Below are 19201 nucleotides of genomic sequence, written 5' to 3'. Positions count from 1 at the left end.
TTAAGGCCTTTCATTGATAGATTAGAAAACTGAAGATCAGGCATTTGAAATGGACTTCAATCTGTTTCAGGAGGACTTTCAAGTAGAGATACTAGTGGAATATCCTCTGCGTTGTCTGGTGTTGGTCGCCCAAGTTGTTGCTGAGATGTGGCGAAGAAATGGACTCTCCCTCATTAGCCAGGTACGATAAGGGGTATTATCTGGACTGAGTGTGTTCATTTTTATTCTTTGTTCCTTTTTTTTTCTTTCCTTATATCTCTCCCTCCCTTCCTCCCTCCTTTCCTTCTCTCTCTGTCATCTCTTCCTCTTTCTCTTTCTCTCTCTCTCTTTCTCTCTTTCTCTCTCTCTCTCTCTCTCTCTCTCCCTCTCTCCCTCTCTCCCTCTCTCCCTCTCTCCCTTCCTTTCTCTTCTTTCTTTCTGTTTTTGCCCCCTTCCACCTTTTTCTTCTTTTTGGCACAAGTTTCAGGCTGGTCTTAAACTCTGTACCCAGGATTGCCCTTAAACTCATAATCTTTTACCTAACCTCTCATACCACCTGGCTTATTTATAATTTTACCCCAAACAAATCCCTTTAATTATATAAACTTTTTATTTTTAAATTTTTATTTATTTTTATGGGGAGTTGAAGTACTGGGGTTTAAACTCTGGGCCTCTTGCTTACCAGCCAGGCATTCAAAAATGGAGCCATGCCTCAAGCCATAAACTCTTAGAAGTAGAAATTCTCCAGGTCATGCAGATGCTTATTCTATCTGAGTTATAAGAAACAGGGGTCCTTGCATAGACTTAAGTAGTAGAAAGCTGGTAGTTTCACAGAAATCTCCCTTTATCATAGCTCTTTTCTGACGATTACTTTATTGGTAAGACATTTGGTCTTCCTACCAGCTGTCTTAATCAAAGGACAAAGATGTAGCTCAACAGTAAAGCCTTTCCCTGTGTAAGTTTGAGTCCCACTACTGCAAAACAAATTCAATGGCTACCTTATAATTTTTCTTCTGTTTTATACAATAGGGGGAAAGTATTTTCCTCACAAAGAGGGAAATAGAACTTGTAAAGGTACCACTGGAGGAAAAAAGGATACTATGTTTAAGACTAGAAATTGGTTTGCTTTTATTCAAGCAGGTTTTGTTTTTCTTGGTCTTGGGACCTGAACTCTGGGCTTGGGTTCTGTCCCTGAGCTCTTCAGCTCAAGGCTAGCACTCTACCATTTGAGTGACAGCACCGTTTCCGGCTTTTTCTGCTTATGTGGTGTTGAGGAATCGAACCCAGGGCCTCATACATGCAAAGCAAGCACGCTACCACTGAACCACCTTCCTAGCCCTCAAGCAGGTATTTTTAAACTTAGGCAAAAATAAATTTTTGTTGTTATATATATGGAGAATTTGGAGATAATTAATTCAGAGCATTTTCAATTCTGAATCATTTTCATATTTCCTTATTTTATCCCTCCAAACCCCTTGATTTATAGATTTATATAGTTAATTTTTGTTTGTAAGGGGTGCCAAGGGTTTAAAGTGATAGAAAAGGGTTTTTATTTATTTAAAATTGTTGTTTGTGTTGGTACTGAAGCTTAAAGTCAGGGCCTGGGTGCTGCTCCTGACCGTTTTTGCTCAAGGCTGGCATTCTACCACTTGAGCCACAGCTCCACTTCCAGCCTTTTTTGGGGTGATTAATTAGAAATAAGAATCTCATGGACTTTCCTACCCACCTAACTTTGAACTGTGATCCTCAGATCTCATTCTTCTGAGTAGCTAGGATCACAGGCATGAACCATTGGCACCTGGCAAGTGATAGAAAGTTTTAAGAATAGCTTTTGTTGAGAATTTTGTTTGAAATAAAATAATTCTTTTGACATCTATCTTTTTTTTATAGGTGTTTTATTACCAAGATGTTAAGTGCAGAGAAGAAATGTATGATAAAGATATCATCATGCTTCAGGTAGCTGTGAAAATTACTTTTATATTTATACCTTCACTTTCTTATATTCCTTGGAATAAGAAATGAGAAAATAGAATAATTGTTGTCAACTTTACTTAAATTGTTCTCATGAAAGTGAACAGCATAGAAATAGTGCATTATACTACTTTTTTTTTCAAACTTTTAATTTTCTAATAGGGCAACTCGAAATAGTGTTTTTCCACTTAATATACAGAACTGTGATACAAGGTTCTTTTACAGATTGGAGCATCTTTAATGGATCCCAACAAGTTTTTATTACTTATACTTCAGAGGTATGAACTTGCTGATGCTTTTACCAAGACTATTTCCACAAAAGACCAGGTAAAACAACAGAAATTGGCATGTGAACTAATTCCAGAGGAAATGTTACCATTACTATTTTAAACATTTTAAAAGTTTATTTATGTTTACAGTTGGCCCTCTGTGTAGGTTCTACTACCTAAAAAATAATTAAAGCAAAAAGGCCTGGTATGTGGCTCAAGTGCTAGAGCACCTGCCTAGTAAAAAAATATTGTAAGGCTTTGTAGCCGGGCGCTGGTGGCTCACGCCTGTAATCCTAGCTACTCAGGAGGCTGAGATCTGAGGATCGCGGTTCAAAGCCAGCCCGGGCAGGAGAAACCGTGAGACTCCTATCTCCAATAAACCACCAGAAAAAAAACCGGAAGTGGCGCTGTAGCTCAAGTGGTAGAGCGCTCGCCTTGAGCTGAAGAGCTGAGGGACAGCGCCCAGGCCCAGAGTTCAAGCCCCACGACCGACAAAAAAAAAAAAAAAAAAAAAAAAAAATATTGTAAGGCTTTGAGTTGAAACTCAAGTGCTACTAAAATAATAATGATGATAACGGTGATGAATGTATTAGGGAAAGGTATTCTCCCAATAATTTGGATATCTTTTGAAGACATTTTCCTCAGTAACCTAGTAAAAAGGAAGAGTTAAAGATTAGAATTAGTTTGTTGAGGGGCTGAGAAGGTAGCTCAGTGGTAGAGTGCTTGCCTTGCATGCATGAGGCCCTGGGTTCAATTCTTCAGCACCACATAAGCAGAAAAAGCAGGAACTAGCACTGTGGCTCAAGTGGTAGAGTGTTAGCCTTGAGCTAAAAAGCTGAAGGACAGCCAGCACCCAGGGCCAGAGTTCAGGACCCAGAACTTCTAACTTCTCACTACCTATTGCTGTGTGCTGAAGAAAATACTAGACTGGATGGACCAGAGGCTGATGCAGAAATGCAGGTTTTAGATTCTTATGTAACTAATCTCTCTCTTTTTTTAATTCTATAGGATTTGATTAAGCAGTATAATACTTTAATAGAAGAAATGCTTCAGGTCCTCATCTACATTGTGGGTAAGATTAAAGCAAAACATTTTGAAATCAAATGTGGGCTGCTTTTCAGAGAATGTTAACAAAGTTGTAATGGATTATTTTACCCTATTCCAAACAGTACATGGGATATTAGAGATTTATGTAGCAGGTGTGACTGATAGATTTGGAAAACCCACCTTTTAAAAAGCCTATAAATTGTACATTTTTTTTTTTTGTTTTTGGTCAGTTGTGGGTTTGAACTCTGGGCCTGGGTGCTGTCCTTCGGCTCTTCAGTTCAAGACAAATGCTCTACCACTTGAGCCACAATGCTACTTTTGGTTTTCTGAGTGGTTTATTGGAGATAAGAGTCTCACAGACTCTCCTGCCTGAGCTGGCTTTGAACTGTGATCCTCAGATCTCAGCCTCCTGAGTGGCTAGGATTACAGGAGTGAGCCAGTCTGGCAAATTGTACGTTCTTTCTCATTCTACGTTGTGCAGGAAACCAAACCCAGGTCCTTATGCAGCCAAGAAAGTTTTTTGGTTTTTTTTTTTAACAACTGAAATACATCTTCAGACACCTTTTTTTTTTTTTGGTCGGTCATGGGCTTGAACTCTGGGCTTGGGCGCTGCCCCTCAGCTCTTCAGCTCAAGACAAACGTTTTACCACTTGAGCCACAGCACCACTTTGGTTTTCTGGTGATTATTTTGAGATAAGAGTCCCATAGTTCCCTTGCCTGGGCTAGCTTTGAACCATGGTCCTCAGATCTCAGTCTCCTCAGTAGCTAGGATTACAGGTGTGAGCCACTGGCGCCTAGCACCTTTGTTTTTCTTTTTTTTTTGGTCTAGTCCTGGGGCCTGAACTCTGGGCCTGGGCACTGTCCCTCAGCTCTTCAGCTCAAGGCTAGCACTCTACTACTTGAGCCACAGCACCATTTCTGGCTTTTTTCTTTTTGCTTATGTGGTGCTGAGGAATCGAACCCAGGGCCTCATGCATGCAAGGCAAGCACTCTACCACTGAACCACCTTCCCAACCCTATATATTTTTTTTTAATCTAGTTTGTAACTTCGGAATTTAGCAAAGTATGGTATAATTATCATGGTTAGAAACGTCAATTTTAAACTCTCTCTCTTTTTTTTTTTGGTCCAGTCGTGGGCCTGAACTCTGGGCCTGGGCGCTGTCCCTCAGCTCTTCAGCTCAAGGCTAGCACTCTACCATTTGAGCCACAGCACCACTTCTGGCTTTTTTTCTTTTTGCTTATGTGGTGCTGAGGAATCGAACCCAGGGCCTCATGCATGCAAGGCAAGCGCTCTACCACTGAGCCACCTTCCCAGCCCAGAAACGTCAATTTTAAAAAAACCTTATTTAAATAGTTCTGAAAGTTACATATGTACAGGAAGTTTAAACATAGCATGGATATACATAAAAATGTCTTCATGGGGCTGGGAAGGTGGCTCAGTGGTAGAGTGCTTGCCTTGCATGCATGAGGCCCTAGGTTTGATTCCTCAGTACCACATAAGCAGAAAAAAAAAGTCAGAAGTGGCACTGTGGCTCAAGTGGTAGAGCGCTAGCCTTGAGCTGAAGAGCTGAGGGACAGCGCCCAGGCCCAGAGTTCAGGCCCCACAATCGGACCCAAAAAAAAATAAAATAAAAAATAAAAAAAATATATCTTCATTTTGTTATTCTGTCAAATTAATGTGCAAATTAGCTTCACTAAAGTTAGTTGTGGAAGAGAAAAAGAAATGTTCACTGGCAGAAATGATTATTGAATTGTTAGGGTGTTGGCCTTTACATATATGTTTTCTATTCAGCTGAAATTAATATAAGCACTCCTTGCACAAGTGAGTATGTATTTACACATATATAGACTGTTAATTTTTCCAGTTGCCCCAGCTATTCCCATCATCTATCCCATAACTTTTAGTATATACTAACAAATCGGCCTTAGAAAAATTAATTGTAGGGGCTGGAGGCATAGTTCAAGTATTAGCACACCTGCCCAGCAAGCCTGAGGCCCTCAGATCACACTCCAGTATCTTCAAGAAAAAAAGAGAGGAAAAAAAAGTCACTTGTATTTAAATCTCTTAATGCTTGTGTATCAGTAATGGCTTGGTATCTTTGACACTTGTTGACCTTATAGGTGAAAAGTAATAGCTCATTTTGAATCACAGCTCTTCATTAATGGCATTGATTATGTTTGCATTATTACTATTATTAACCTTTATGGAATCAATATCCCTTTACCTTTTTCTTGTTTTCAAATTCTAGTACTGTTGAGAGAGACACAGGCATACAAACAGACAAGACAGGCAGACAATTAAGGAGATTTTTGAAAGCAAAGCTATTCATTGATAGCCAGTGCTCATTCCCATGCCATCTATCTTATTTTCTGGATTGGAATCACATGCTACTCTGAAGGGCCTTGTATATAATGTGAAGAGTGTGTAGTTCTACATATGTGTATTCATGTGTGAGTTAAAACTGACCATTCATTTCTCTCCCTCTGTACTTCAACAAGTAGATTATAACTCAGATTTGGGGAATACCTAAAATAATTTTTGGCCTGTTTCTAATAGATTAGATGATAATAATTAATGTCACGTTCTGAGTGTAAGTAGACCTAGTCGAGATTCAAATAGAAACTAATTAATTCTTCTATTCTCTTTTCATTGTATTTATCAGGAGAGCGTTATGTACCTGGAGTGGGAAATGTAACCAAAGAAGAGGTCACAATGAGGGAGATTACTCACTTGCTGTGCATTGAACCAATGCCACACAGTGCTATTGCCAAGAACTTACCTGAGAATGTAAGTCTCTTTTCAAGTCTCTCTTTTTTTTTTTTTTTTCTTTTTTCTTTTTTTGCTTATGTGGTGCTGAGGAATTGAACCCAGGGCCTCATGCATGCAAGGCAAGTGCTCTACCACTGAGCCACCTTCCTAGCCCTTCAATTCTCTCTTTATGTCAAGATTGAGATAGTTTTTCTCTTCTTTTAATTGAAAGTGTCTTTGAATGGCAGGAAAATTTTTTTAGCCCAATGACATATATATATATATATATATATATATATATATATATATTTTTTTTTTTTTTTTTAGGTTGGTCACGGGGCTTGAACTCTGGGCTTGGGCACTGTCCCTGCACTCTTCATCTCAAGGCAAGTGCTCTACCACTTGAGCCACAGCGCCACTTCCGGTTTTCTAGTGGTTTATTGGAGAGACGAGTCTCACAGACTTTCCTGCCCGGATTGGCTTTGAACTGTGATCCTCAGATCTCAGCAGCCTCCTGAGTAGTTAGAATTACAGGTGTGAGCCACCAGCCCCCAGCAAAATGACCTATATTTTTATCTTACGGATTTAAACCAAGTACTATTCAATCTTTAGTCTTATAAACTCTTAATTCTGAGAAAACTTCCTTGAATTTAATATATATGTATGTGTGTGTGTGTGTGTATATATATATATATATATATATATATATATATATATACACACACACACACACACACACACATACAGAGAGAGAGAGAGATAGCTAAAGATAAGCTTTAGTTATACAGATTGGATTTCATTGTTACATTTTTACTCATGTAACCACCAAAAAAACCTGAAGTGGATCTGTGGCTCAAGTGGTAGAGCTCCAGAATTAAGTGAAAAAGCTAAGGGACAGTTGTCCAGGCTTGAGTTCAAGTCCCTGTACTGGCATGAAAGAAATGAAAGCAAGGAATGAAGGAAGAATGAAAGTTAGGAAGGAAAAAAGGAAGGGAGGCAGGCAGGCTTCTTACAATAACATTGCAGGTATGTATGGTTTTATACACACACAGACACACTCACATTCATATGAAGGCAAACTTATGCAGTTTCTGTGTAAGATATATCTTAAGAAATTGGTCTCAGCCAGGTGCCAGTGGCTCACACCTATAGTCCTAGCTACTCACAAGGCTGAGATCTGAGGATCGCCGTTCAAAGCCAGCCCAGGTAGGAAAGTCTGTGAGACTCTTATCTCTAATAAACCACTCAGAAAACCGGAAGTGGCACTGGGGCTCAAGTGGTAGAGTGCCTGCACTCTACCTGGGACAGCGCCCGGGCCCAGAGTTCAAGTCCCATGACCAACAAAAGAGAGAGAGAGAGAGAGAGAGAGAGAGAGAGAGAGAAATTGGTCTCTCAAAATGTAACATTGATTTTAAGTATAAATTGTTTATACTGGAAATTGATCCTTTTAATTTGTTGTTTCCAAAGTTGTTGAAAGATACAATTGAAAATGTATTTCAACTCACAGAGAATTGAAAATCATCATATGAAGTAAAATAATGAAAATTTGTTTCAACAGGAAAATAATGAAACTGGCTTGGAGAATGTGATAAACAAAGTGGCCATATTTAAGTAAGTGCTTAATGTTTATTCTTATTCTAAGAAGTAGACTGGTCTTTATTCTTACAAAATGTAAATAAGATATTAGTTGCCTTGGACATGGTAACATATGCCTGTACATCACTTCCCTACTTGGGAAGTGGAGATTGAGAGAATCCCAGTTTGAGGATGGCCCCAGCAAAATGTAAGCAAGATCCAGTCTCAACAAGTAAGCCAGATGAGGTGTTGAACACCTGTAGTCCCAACTACTTGGGTGGTAGTGGTCGGAGGACTGCAGTATGAGACTTGCCCTGGGCAAAAATATGCAATCCTATCTGAGAAAGAACTAAAGCAGAAGAGGACTGGGTACACGGCTAAAGTGGTGGAGTGACTGCTTGGCAGTGCAAAGCTCTAAGTTCAAATACTCGTACTGCCAAACATGAATTAAGAAACAATATTACTTGCATTTAAAAACTGATACCAATAAGTGTATTTCTACCTCTTATAGTTGTGTATTTATAGATAATTTCTGGCTTCAAATAAATTATAAACTAGGATGTGGATTTTTTAGCGAAAAAAAGGTGTTTATTTAAAAATTTCCATCAAGTATTGTCATAGTAGTAGTAATTAAGAATAATGGTGCAATTTAAAGAGAATAAGATGTACATTAATACAATTCAAAATTACACAGATATTGTTATTATCTCTCATATGGAAAAAAAAAATCTCAGTTCTTGGAAGAAAGACCAAAAATACAGTTTCATTTCAGTAAATTATTACCAATACAGGGATTTTTGTCTTTGTTTTTTTGGTCTGTTTTTACTAATTGTGTTCAACATATTTTATAACCTTTACAAGAAAGCCTAGATAATTTAAGAAGCTTTAATTTTAGCTTATGAGGTATTTCGGATGTGGATTTTTTTTGTATGTTGTAATAATACTTAGTGATATATTTTATTTATATTTGACTTAATAATTGGACAGAAACCTAGGGCTGTCTAATGTTCAGGGCAGATACAGTGTACTACTGTTGTTAGAACTCTTTCTTACAGCACTATACAGAGGATTTCATACCATATTTCCATCTATAACTTGATAATGACACGATGCCTTCTTACCATTTTAGAATTGATCTTAAACAATGTAGAATGCTAAATGTCACAGACCACCTGTAGGTGTCAGAGGCCATATAAAAAGTCTATGGAATTTAAGTAGGACCTGAGATCATACCAAACAAGCTTCCTGGTGTAGAGCTTACTGTTGTCAGGACTTTGCATTCACAATATAGGTTTTTATCATTTCTGTTTTTAAAAAGCCTAATGAGAGATTTCTTAAATAGCTTGTTAAATTTTAGATTAATTTTTAGATTCTTATTTTGTCTGTTTCCTATTGTACAAGATCACTGCAGTTCACCTCTGTATTTTCCGTCTACTATAGAAAACCAGGCGTATCAGGCCATGGAGTTTATGAACTGAAAGAAGAATCATTGAAAGACTTCAACATGTACTTTTATCATTACTCCAAAACACAACATAGCAAGGTAGGAAAAAGTACCTCTTCAGTAAATAAGCCTAAAATCTTTTATATTTTCTATATCTATAGAAAGGTCCCTGATTTTTTTTTTTCTTTATTTTTTATTTTGGGTTAGGGTGAGGGTTAGGGTTAGAATTAGTGTTAGGGTGAGGGCTTGGGTGAGGGTGAGTGTTAGGGTTAGGCTTAGGGTGTGGTTTAGTATTAGGGTGAGGGTCAGGGTCAAGGTCCCTGATTTTTATGGTTCTCATTAATGGAGAGTGTTAGCATACCTAAAAAGTTAAAATTAAAATTAATTGAATTAAAAATTTCCTGACTATACAAAAATGACCTTCATAGCTATCTGGCAAAAGGAGGATTAGATGAAGTATGATAGGTTTCTTGATCACATGTTTCATTTCATTATCATATTTCTTTAGTCTTCTTTAATTTTTTTTTAATAACATTGGCTCTTCTACAGAACAAAGGCTAACTGTCCTTTCAAACAGCCTTTGTCTTGCTTCAGACTGGTTGCATTCTTATAACAAGAGTTGCAAAACATTTTCTGGAAAGAATACGCACAGTCGATATATAACATCACATCAGTATACACACATTCTCTCTTGACCTCATGAAGGGTGATACTGAGTTTAATCAGTTAAAGGGATATTTAATTTTGTCTTTATGAATAAGTTACAAATAGAAGAAAGAAAGGCATTCTTTTTCTCTCCTTCCCGGCTGCCATGATGTGAGCTGCTCTGCCTCACTTTGGTCCCCCTCCCCCAAACATGATGGACTGAAGCCTTTGAAACTGTGAGCTAAGATGATTACATAATTATCCCCTCTCAGATGTTTGTCAGGCATTTACTCACATCAACCAAAAGTCTTGACTGACACAGAACTGTTTGCATGATTTTGCAGATTTGTGATTTTTCTTTTTTTTTTTTTCCGGTTGTGGGGCCTGAACTCTGGGCCTGAGCACTGTCCCTCAGCTCTTCAGCTCAAGGCTAGTGCTCTACCACTTGAGCCACAGCGCCACTTCCGGCTTTTTTCTTTTTGCTTATGTGGTGCTGAGGAATCGAACCCAGGGCCTCAGGCATGCAAGGCAAGCGCTCTACCACTGAGCCAACTTCCCAGCCCCAGATTTGTGATTTTTCTATTCTTAAAAAAAGTGTTTTTTTCTTAAAAAGAAAAGGTATTTTATAGTTTGTATAACATTGCATACTTACGGAGCTGGGAAGGTGGCTCAGTGGTAGAGCTCTTGCCTTGCATGCCTGAGGCCCTGGGTTCGATTCCTCAGCACTACATAAGCAAAAAGAAAAAAGCGGGAAGTGGCGCTGTGGCTCAAATGGTAGAGTGCTAGCCTTGAGCTGAAGAGCTGAGGGACAGCGCCCAGGCCCAGAGTTCAGGCCCCACGACCGGACCCAAAAAAAAAACCAAAAACCAAAAAAACATTGCATACTTCCTTGCTCAGAAGAGGAAATAGGGAATTTTTAAATTTTAATTCATTTATTTATTTTTTCTCAGGGCTGGGCTCTGTCCTTGAGCGTCTTTGTACTCAAGGCTAGCACTCTACCACTTGAACCACAGCACCATTTCTTAGTTTACTAGAGATAAGAGTTTCATGGACTTTTCTGCCTGGGCTGGCTTTGAACTGCAGTCCTCAGATCTCAGCCTCCTGAGTAGCTAGGATTACAGGAGTGAGTCACCAGCACCCAGCTTAAGTAAATGTTTTTAAATGAAAATATGGGGACTTAAGTTCTTGATGAAAACCATTGCCCATCTGTAAAGCTTGTGTCCTTTGTGAAGATAGACATTTGGTTTCAGGACAAAAATGTCCCTAGAAATGTATTCATATTTTGAGTACATTTAAAAGGCAGAGAAAAAAAAAATCACTATTTAAAATATCTTAGTAAGTAGGTGGGTTTTTCCTATCTTATTTCAAAAAGTATTCATTTGTGTTGTATTAGCTAAGCAGTTAATGATAGTTTTTTATTTGGTTAATAGGCCGAGCACATGCAGAAGAAAAGGAGAAAACAAGAAAATAAAGATGAAGGTAAAAAATGAGATTCTGAACTGACTCATTTTGACATTTTTGTGGGTATTGTTTTTGTTCTTTTGGGGAGTGGGCAGCTAAAGGAAGTACAAAGAGCCTTTTACATTTCGTTTTATATTAAGATATGGCCAACATGAATGATGATAGAATTTTAAATTGTTAGCAAATGGAACTTCTTTTTGGAGACTGACATTGTCACTTACATCTCCCTTGACACTGAAATTTTAGTGTTCTGAAGGTAGAAAAGACATGTTATTTTGCATACAAATACTTATTTTCATTTGTAGCATAATCTGTCCCTCTTCCCATTAATCCCTGTCTCTACAGCATTGCCACCACCACCACCTCCTGAGTTCTGCCCTGCTTTCAGCAAAGTCGTCAACCTTCTCAACTGTGATATTATGATGTACATACTCAGAACCATATTTGAGCGGGCAATCAACACAGAATCTAACTTGTGGACAGAAGGGATGCTCCAAATGGTATGTTGACCTGAAATACTTTTTCTGTGTCAAGTCCTAGATTTCTTAGGGAATCTGGAAAAGATCCCTGGTTTAAGCCAGGTGCCATTGCTCACACCTGTAATCCTAGCTACCAGGTGGCTAGATGTGAGGATCATTGTTCAAAGCCAGTTTGTAAGACTCTTAATCTCTAATTAATCAGAAAAAAACCCAAAAAACCCAGAAGTGGTGCTGTGGCTCAAAGTGGTTGAGCAAAAGAGCCCAGGGACAGCACCCAGGTCAAAGATTAAGCCCTAGAACCGACAATTTAAAAAAAGTCTTCATCTGTCATTGTATAAGTATTTTCCAGGATGGGAAAGTGGCTCAGTGGTAGAGTGCTTGCCTTGCATGCATGAGGCCCTGGGTTTGATTCCTTAGTACCGTACCATATAAGCAGAAAAAGCTGGAAGAATGCTAGCCTTGAGCTATAGAGCTAAGGGACAGTACTCAGACCCAGAGTTCAGGCCCCGTGACTGACACACATACACACAGACACACACACACAAAGTATTTTCCTAGCATGTTGTTGTTTTGTTTCTGTTTTTCTTTTGGGGACACAATCTTTTTTTTTTTGGTCAGTCATGGGGCTTGAACTCTGGGCCTGGGTGCTGTCCCTCAGCTCTTCAGCTCAAGGCTAGTGCTCTACCACTTGAGCCACAGCACCACTTCTGGTTTTCTAGTGGTATATCAGATATAAGAGTCTCACAGAGTTTCCTGCCCGGGCTGGCTTTGATCTCAGCCTCCTGAGTAGCTAGGATTACATGTGTGAGCCATCAGCACTCTGCTGGGGACACAATCTTGATATGTAGCATAGGCTGGCCTTGGGCTCTGGATCCTTCTGTCTCAGTCTCCTAACTGTTGGGAGATTACAGGATGCAACACTACACCTTATGATTTTTTTTTTTCTGTGTGTATATTTTGTTTCTTTGTTGGTTTGGATTCTTCATATCAGGTTGCTTATTTTTAGTACCTCCAAATTTAAAATATTCATGTTTGAATAAATATAACTTTAGGGGCTGGGAAGGTGGCTCAGTGGTAGAGTGCTTGCCTTGCATGCATGAGGCCCTGGGTTTGATTCCTCAGCACCACATAAGCAGAAAAAAAAAAGCCGGAAGTGGTGCTGTGGCTCAAGTGGTAGAGTGCTAGCCTTGAGCTGAAGAGCTGATGGACAATGCTCAGGCCCAGAGTTCAGGCCCCACAACCAGACCCCCCCCCAAAAAAAAAAAAAAAGATATATATAAGTTTAAAGATCTTTTCTTTTCTTCTAGGCATTCCATATTCTGGCATTAGGCTTACTAGAAGAGCAGCAGCAGCTTCAAAAAGCTCCTGAAGAAGAAGTGACATTTGACTTTTATCATAAAGCTTCAAGTAGGTTTGAATATCATTTATCAACAATGTAATAGAAAGTTTAGGTCTTAAACAGTTTTAAGATATTAGTTGAAACTTAGAAAACTGTGAAATTGTCCAGGAGCTGGTGGCTGATGCCTGTAATCCTAGCTACTCAGGAGGCTGAGATCTGAGGACTGTAGTTCAAACCCAGCCAAGGCAGGAAAGTCCATGGGCCTTTTTTTTTTCCCCAGTCCTGGGGCTTGAATTCAGGGCATGGGCACTGTGGCTGAGCTTCTTTTGCTCAAGGGTAGCACTCTACCACTTGAGCCACAGTGCCACTTCTGGCTTTTTCTGTTTATGTGGTACTGAGGAATTGGACCCAGGGCTTCATGCATGCTAGGCAATCACTCTACCACTAAGCCACATTCCCAGCTCTCCAGGGATTATTTTGTATGTATGTTTCACTTATTACTATTTTGGTAGTACTCAGGGCTCTCATGCTTGCTAGGCAAGTATTCTAGGACTTAAACCATTTCCCCAGAGATTTTTTGCTTTAATTATTTTGTAGATTTTTGCCATTGCCAATCTGGACCCATATATCTGAGATGTCAGGTGCCATGCTATTGGTTGAAATGTGGTTTAGATAGCTCTTTGCTTATTCTAGTCCTTTTTTTTTTAATTTAAATTTTATTGTCAAGGTGATATGCATAAGTACATTTCTTGTTGAACTTGTTACCCTCCTTCATTTTTCTCCCACCTTTCTTCTCCCTCCCAACCTTCACCTAGCCTAGTTTTTTTTTGTCTGTTGTTGGGCTTGAATTCTGGGCCTGAGCGCTGTCCCTCAGCTCTTCAGCTCAAGCCTAGCGCTCTACTACTTGAGCCACAGTGTCACTTTTGGTTTTATGAGTGGTTTATTGGAGATAAGAATCTCGGGAAGGTGGCTCAGTGATAGAGCACTTGCCTTGCATGCATGAGGCCCTGGGTTCAATTCCTCAGCACCACATAAGCAAAAAGAAGAATCTCATGGAGCCAGGTGCCGGTGGCTCATGCCTAGCTACTCAGGAGGCTGAGATCTGAGGATCTTGGTTCAAAGCCAGCCCAGGCATGAAAAGTCCGTGAGACTCTTATCTCCAATAAACCACTAGAAAACCTGAAGTGGCACTGTAGCTCAAGTGGTAGAGTGCTCACCTTGAGCTGAAGAGCTCAGGGACAGCACCCAAGCCCAGAGTTCAAGCCCCATGACCGACAAAAAAAAAAAAAAAGAACCTCATGAACTTTTTGCCTGGGGTGGCTTTGAACCCCAATCTTCAGATCTCAGCCTCCTCAGTAGCTAGGATTATAGTGGCAAACTACATGCGCCAGCACCCCAGCCTAGTCTTAAACTGTATTCTTCCCTCTTTCTGCCTCCTAGGTAGCTGTAATTACATACATGAACCATGATGTTAAGTTTTTCACCAGTATTTTCAAGGATAATAAAACATTTTTTAAGTTCCTATTGTGAAATTTTTACTGCATGACCTCCCTCCTTGCTATTTCTTTGTGTAGGGGAATGAGGGAAAAGTCTATTTGAGTGTTATTTCATTTTGTACTGTTTCTATTTGGAAAATGAAGGTAATTTAGATTTGATTTCTATTAAATTCTATGTTTCAGACAGTTGGTTTGAAACACATTCCAGAAGACATTGGTTGTAAAACCAACAGTTACCAAAAATACTTTATATTTTATTGTTTAGATCTTTGAAGACATCATAAACCTACTTAGTTTATGAATATAACTTTCCCTCTTGAATAATTTTATAGTTTTTCTTTTTTTTTGTCCAGTGGTGGGTCTGAACTCTGGGCCTGGGCGCTGTCCCTCAGTTCTTTACCTCAAGGCTAGTGCTCTACCACTTGAGCCACAGCACCACTTCAGCTTTTTTTTTTTTTCCTGCTTATGTGGTGCTGAGGAATGAAACCCAGGGCCTCATGCATGCAAGGCAAGCGCTTACCACTGAGCCACCTTCCCAACCCTGTAGTTTTTCTTAGTAAATACTTTGTTTTGACAGTGAGTCAGATAGAGGAAAGATGAGAGGCTATATTTTTATTATTTAGGGTATTACTTTTGTTAGAGTGCCAATGCATGATGTAGGAAGATGCTTAAAATAATTCAAGCTTTTCTCATTTAAGTAGTTTTTTTTTTTTTTTTTTTTTTTTTTTTTGTGCCAGTCCTAGGGCTTGAACTGTGGGCTTGGGCGCTGTCCCTGAGCTTTTGTGCTCAAGGCAAGCACTCTACCAGTGGAGCCACAGTGTCACTTCTGGCTTTTTGTGGTCAATTGGCAATAAGAGTCTCATAGACTTTTTCTGCCCATGCTGGTTTCAAACTGTGATCCTCAGCTCTCATCCTCCTGAGTAGCTAGAATTATAGGTGTGAACAACTGGCGCCCGATTCATTTAGTATGTTTTTGTTTTTGTTTTTGTTTTTAGTTTTGTATTTAGTACCTTATATACTGTAACTCAGTACTTGAGGTAATTGCCGATTGTCTCATTGAGAAATGAAGGTGGCTGGGTGCCGGTGGTTCACGCCTGTAATCCTAGCTACTCAGGAGGCTGAGATCTGAGGATCGTGGTCAAAGCCAGCTTGGGCAAGAAAGTCCGTGAGACTCTTATCTCCAATAAACCACCAGAAAACCAGAAGTAGCGCTGTGGCTCAAGTGGTAGAGCGCTAGCCTTGAGCTGAAGAACTGAGCAGCACCCAGGCCCAGAATTCAAGCCCCACAACTGACAAAAAGAAAAAAAAAAAGAAGATGGCTAAGGGAATTATGAACAAACCTCTATCAGAGTGAACAACATTAATCAGCAATAATAATTTGCACATAATTATGAGGATGCTGATTTCTTATATGTAATTTTGTGTATTATAAAAGGATTGGGAAGTTCAGCCTTGAATGCTCAGAATGTACAAATGCTTTTGGAAAAGCTCAAAGGAATACCCCAGCTGGAAGGTCAGAAGGACATGATAACATGGATACTCCAGGTAAATGAGAGCAGTAAAATACCAAATCTTGGTTTAAATATAGTCAAGTGCCCCCTAAGATGGTTAATTCTGATAAAGGTATGTTAAGTGATATGTCTATGTGAGTACCACAGAGTGTACTTACACAGCTTAGATAGCTTGTCAGTATGGACACTTAGTAAAGTCAGATTCAGTAAGCATGATATTTAAGAGACTGACACTGGTATACTGAAGAGTGTTGTTACACAGTGAACTTCCTTTTATAGTAAGTAGGAAGAGTATGTATACTCTCAGTGTCAAAAAGTATAGTAAAGGAACTGAGGGTATAGATTAGCGTTTATGAGGCCCTGGGGTTCAGTCCCTAGTACCACAAATAAATTTGCTTTTAACAAGTATAATGTGCTGGATGCTGGTGGTTCACACCTGTCATCCTAGCCACTCAGGAGGCTGAGATCTGAGGATTGCAGTTTAAAGCCAGCCCGGGCAGAAAAGTCTGTGAAACTCTTATCTCCAATAAAAACCACCAGAAAACCGGAAGTGGCATTGTGGCTCAAGTGGTAGAGCACAGAGCTAAGGGACAGTGCTCAGGCCCAGAGTTTAAGCCCCACGACCGACAAAAAAAAAGTATAATGTATGGCTGGGAAGTTGGCTCAGTGGTAGAGTGCTTGCCTCACATGCATGAGGCCCTGGGTTTGATTCCTCAGCACCACATAAGCAGAAAAAAGCTGGAAGTGGCGCTGTGGCTCAAGTGGTAGAGAGCTAGCCTTGAGCTGAAGAGCTGAGGGACAGTGCCCAGGCCCTGAGTTCAGCCCCCATGACTGACCAAAAAATGAAGAAGTATAATGTAGTAAGCGCATAAAGAAGTCACAGTCATTATTAAGTATTTTATAAGTGCTATATTATTAATTAGTGCATATTGGTGTGCATTGTTCACAATAAAGGTTTCATTGTGGCATTTCCATACAAGTGCACAATGAATCCCAATCATCCTTGCTCTCTGTCTTATAATGCCCTTCCCTCCTCCCTTCTTAATACAGTTTCAACAGGTTTCATTGTTCTCTTTTCATCTGTGCAAATAAAGGAATCCAAATCTATTCATCCTCATTTGCCCCCCTTGTTTGTCCAATGAGCATGCTATAATTTTTACATAATATCACTAGGAGTTTTCAGCCTCATTATAATTTTTTTAAAAATTTTTGATGGTACTGAGATTTGTTCTCAGACTCTTGTTTGCTGGGCAATTGTTCTACCACTTGAGCCTCACACCTAGCCTGATTTGCTGAGTTGTTTTTCAGATAAGATGTTTTATTGGCCCAGGCTGACCTCAGACTTCAGTCCTCCTATCTATGGCCAGTATGTTCATCTCCATGTCCAGCTATGTGTTGAGATGGGGGTGGGCATCTCCACCTTTTCACTTGGTCTTGTTTCAAGTCATTTCTGCCTCCTGAGTAGCTGAGCTTATAAGTGTGAGCCACCAACGCACCCCTCATAATAGTTTAATGAGACCACTATCATATATGTTCCCCATGGTTGAAATGTCACTATTCTGAAAGTGACTGTAAGAATCCTCTATTAAGCTCTAAAATTCAACCACTATATTATTTAACTGTCTTTATTATGATTGCGCATGTTTGTTTCATGTCAGTAGCTTTATTTGTCTTAGTAGAATTTATTGAATAATGGAAGATTTATTAATTTTTTTTAATATTTAGTCAACGTGTACTGTATTCCTTCCATTTGCCATGTTTAATTGTGGACACTAAACCAGACAGGCAAAGTATTTGCTGACATGGGACATACACTATAGCTGAGGTATAGACAGTGAAAAATGCAAATAGGAAAAATATCAACATAATACAGTAGAACAATAAAGGGTTACTTTGGGTGGCCAGCAGAGGCCTTACTCAGAGGGTGATGTTCAAGGTGAGACCTGAATAGTGTGGAGTCAGTATTGTTGGAATCTGCAAGGTGCTCCAGGAAGTAGGACCAGCAGTGAAAACCTAAAGGGGCCTTTTAAGAAGGTGGCCAGTGTAGGGGCTGGGCAGGTGGCTCAGTGGTAGAGCACTTGCCTTGCATGCCTGAGGCCCTGGGTTCGATTCCTCAGCACCACATAAGCAAAAAGCCGGAAGTGGCGCTGTGGCTCAAGTGGTAGAGCATTAGCCTTGAGCTGAAGAGCTGATGGACAGCGCCCAGGCTCAGAGTTCAGGCCCCACAACTGGACCCCAAAAAAAAAAAAAAAAAAAAAGAAGGTGGCCAGTATGAACAGGAGAGAAAGCTCAGAAGTTAGTCTGGAAGGGCAACCAAGAAAGAAAAGAAATATTGATAACTGGTGGTTTAGTCATTGCTTTTGGGGACAAAGACCTCAACCGAGAAAGGATGTTTTACTTTCCAGTTTTGGTTTGTGCCTTATACATTTTTGCGCTGAAAACATTTGAAATGGAACATGATATACACCTGTAATCCCAATTCAGAAGGCTGAAGTGAAGGATCACTTGAGTTCAGGATATGGAGACCTCAGCAGGAACTATGTTAAAGAGGTTTCCTGGGCTGGGAAGGTGGCTTAGTGGTAGTTTTGCCTTGTATGCATGAGGCCCAGGGTTCTATTCCTCAGTACCACATAAACAGAAAAAGCTGGAAGTGGTGCGGTGGCTCAAGTTGAGCGCTAGCCTTGAGCTGAAGAACTGAGGGTCAGCCCCCAGGACCAGAATTTAAGCCCCACGACCAAAAAAAAAAAAAAAAAAGTTTCCCTCCCCACCCATTCCCCTGTGGCCATCTGAGGGAAGGCTAACCATAGTAACAGACTACTCAGCGCTTTTGCTAGCCTCTTGCTAGCTGATTGTTGGTCAGAACCAAGAGAGTTGTTGGTTGCAGTCTGATTTTCCCCCAATATATTGAAGTCATCTAGGAAATGGCATTTTGAGACACAGTGATTAAATCAGATTAGTGAGTCTTTGTCTTCCTGCTTACACCAACCACATCTTTTTTTTTTTTTTTTTTTTGGTCTGTTGGGGCTTGAACTCTGGGCCTGGGCGCTATCCCTGAGCTCTTCAGCTCAAGGCTAGCATTCTACCACTTGCCACTGATACCAACCAGATCTTTAACTATTTCTATGATTTTTTTTCCCACAGATGTTTGACACAGTGAAGCGACTGAGAGAAAAATCTTGTTTAATGGTAGCAACTACTTCAGGATTTGACTCCAGTAAGAATGACGAGGTAATAAC

At 39.8% G+C, this 19201-nt stretch overlaps 1 protein-coding gene across 1 annotated transcript in view; it reads left to right on the top strand.

Annotated features, from left to right (window-relative positions):
* Positions 1-19201, top strand: part of Ubr1 (ubiquitin protein ligase E3 component n-recognin 1) — a 97514-nt gene that overhangs the window by 40608 nt on the left and 37705 nt on the right. Inside the window, exons 17-28 of the mRNA XM_070005914.1 lie at positions 71-181; positions 1870-1935; positions 2176-2277; positions 3228-3291; positions 5930-6054; positions 7574-7626; positions 9031-9133; positions 11110-11158; positions 11486-11640; positions 12927-13026; positions 15890-15999; positions 19107-19193. Coding sequence (XP_069862015.1) covers positions 71-181; positions 1870-1935; positions 2176-2277; positions 3228-3291; positions 5930-6054; positions 7574-7626; positions 9031-9133; positions 11110-11158; positions 11486-11640; positions 12927-13026; positions 15890-15999; positions 19107-19193 — 1125 coding nt within the window. The remainder of the gene's footprint in view (positions 1-70; positions 182-1869; positions 1936-2175; positions 2278-3227; positions 3292-5929; positions 6055-7573; positions 7627-9030; positions 9134-11109; positions 11159-11485; positions 11641-12926; positions 13027-15889; positions 16000-19106; positions 19194-19201) is intronic.

Source organism: Dipodomys merriami, unplaced genomic scaffold (assembly GCF_024711535.1).
Source record: "Dipodomys merriami isolate MVZ:Mamm:240054 unplaced genomic scaffold, mDipMer1.0.p SCAF_69, whole genome shotgun sequence".
Classification (NCBI taxonomy): Eukaryota; Metazoa; Chordata; class Mammalia; order Rodentia; family Heteromyidae; genus Dipodomys; species Dipodomys merriami.
This window is presented reverse-complemented; position numbering and strand designations above follow the sequence as displayed.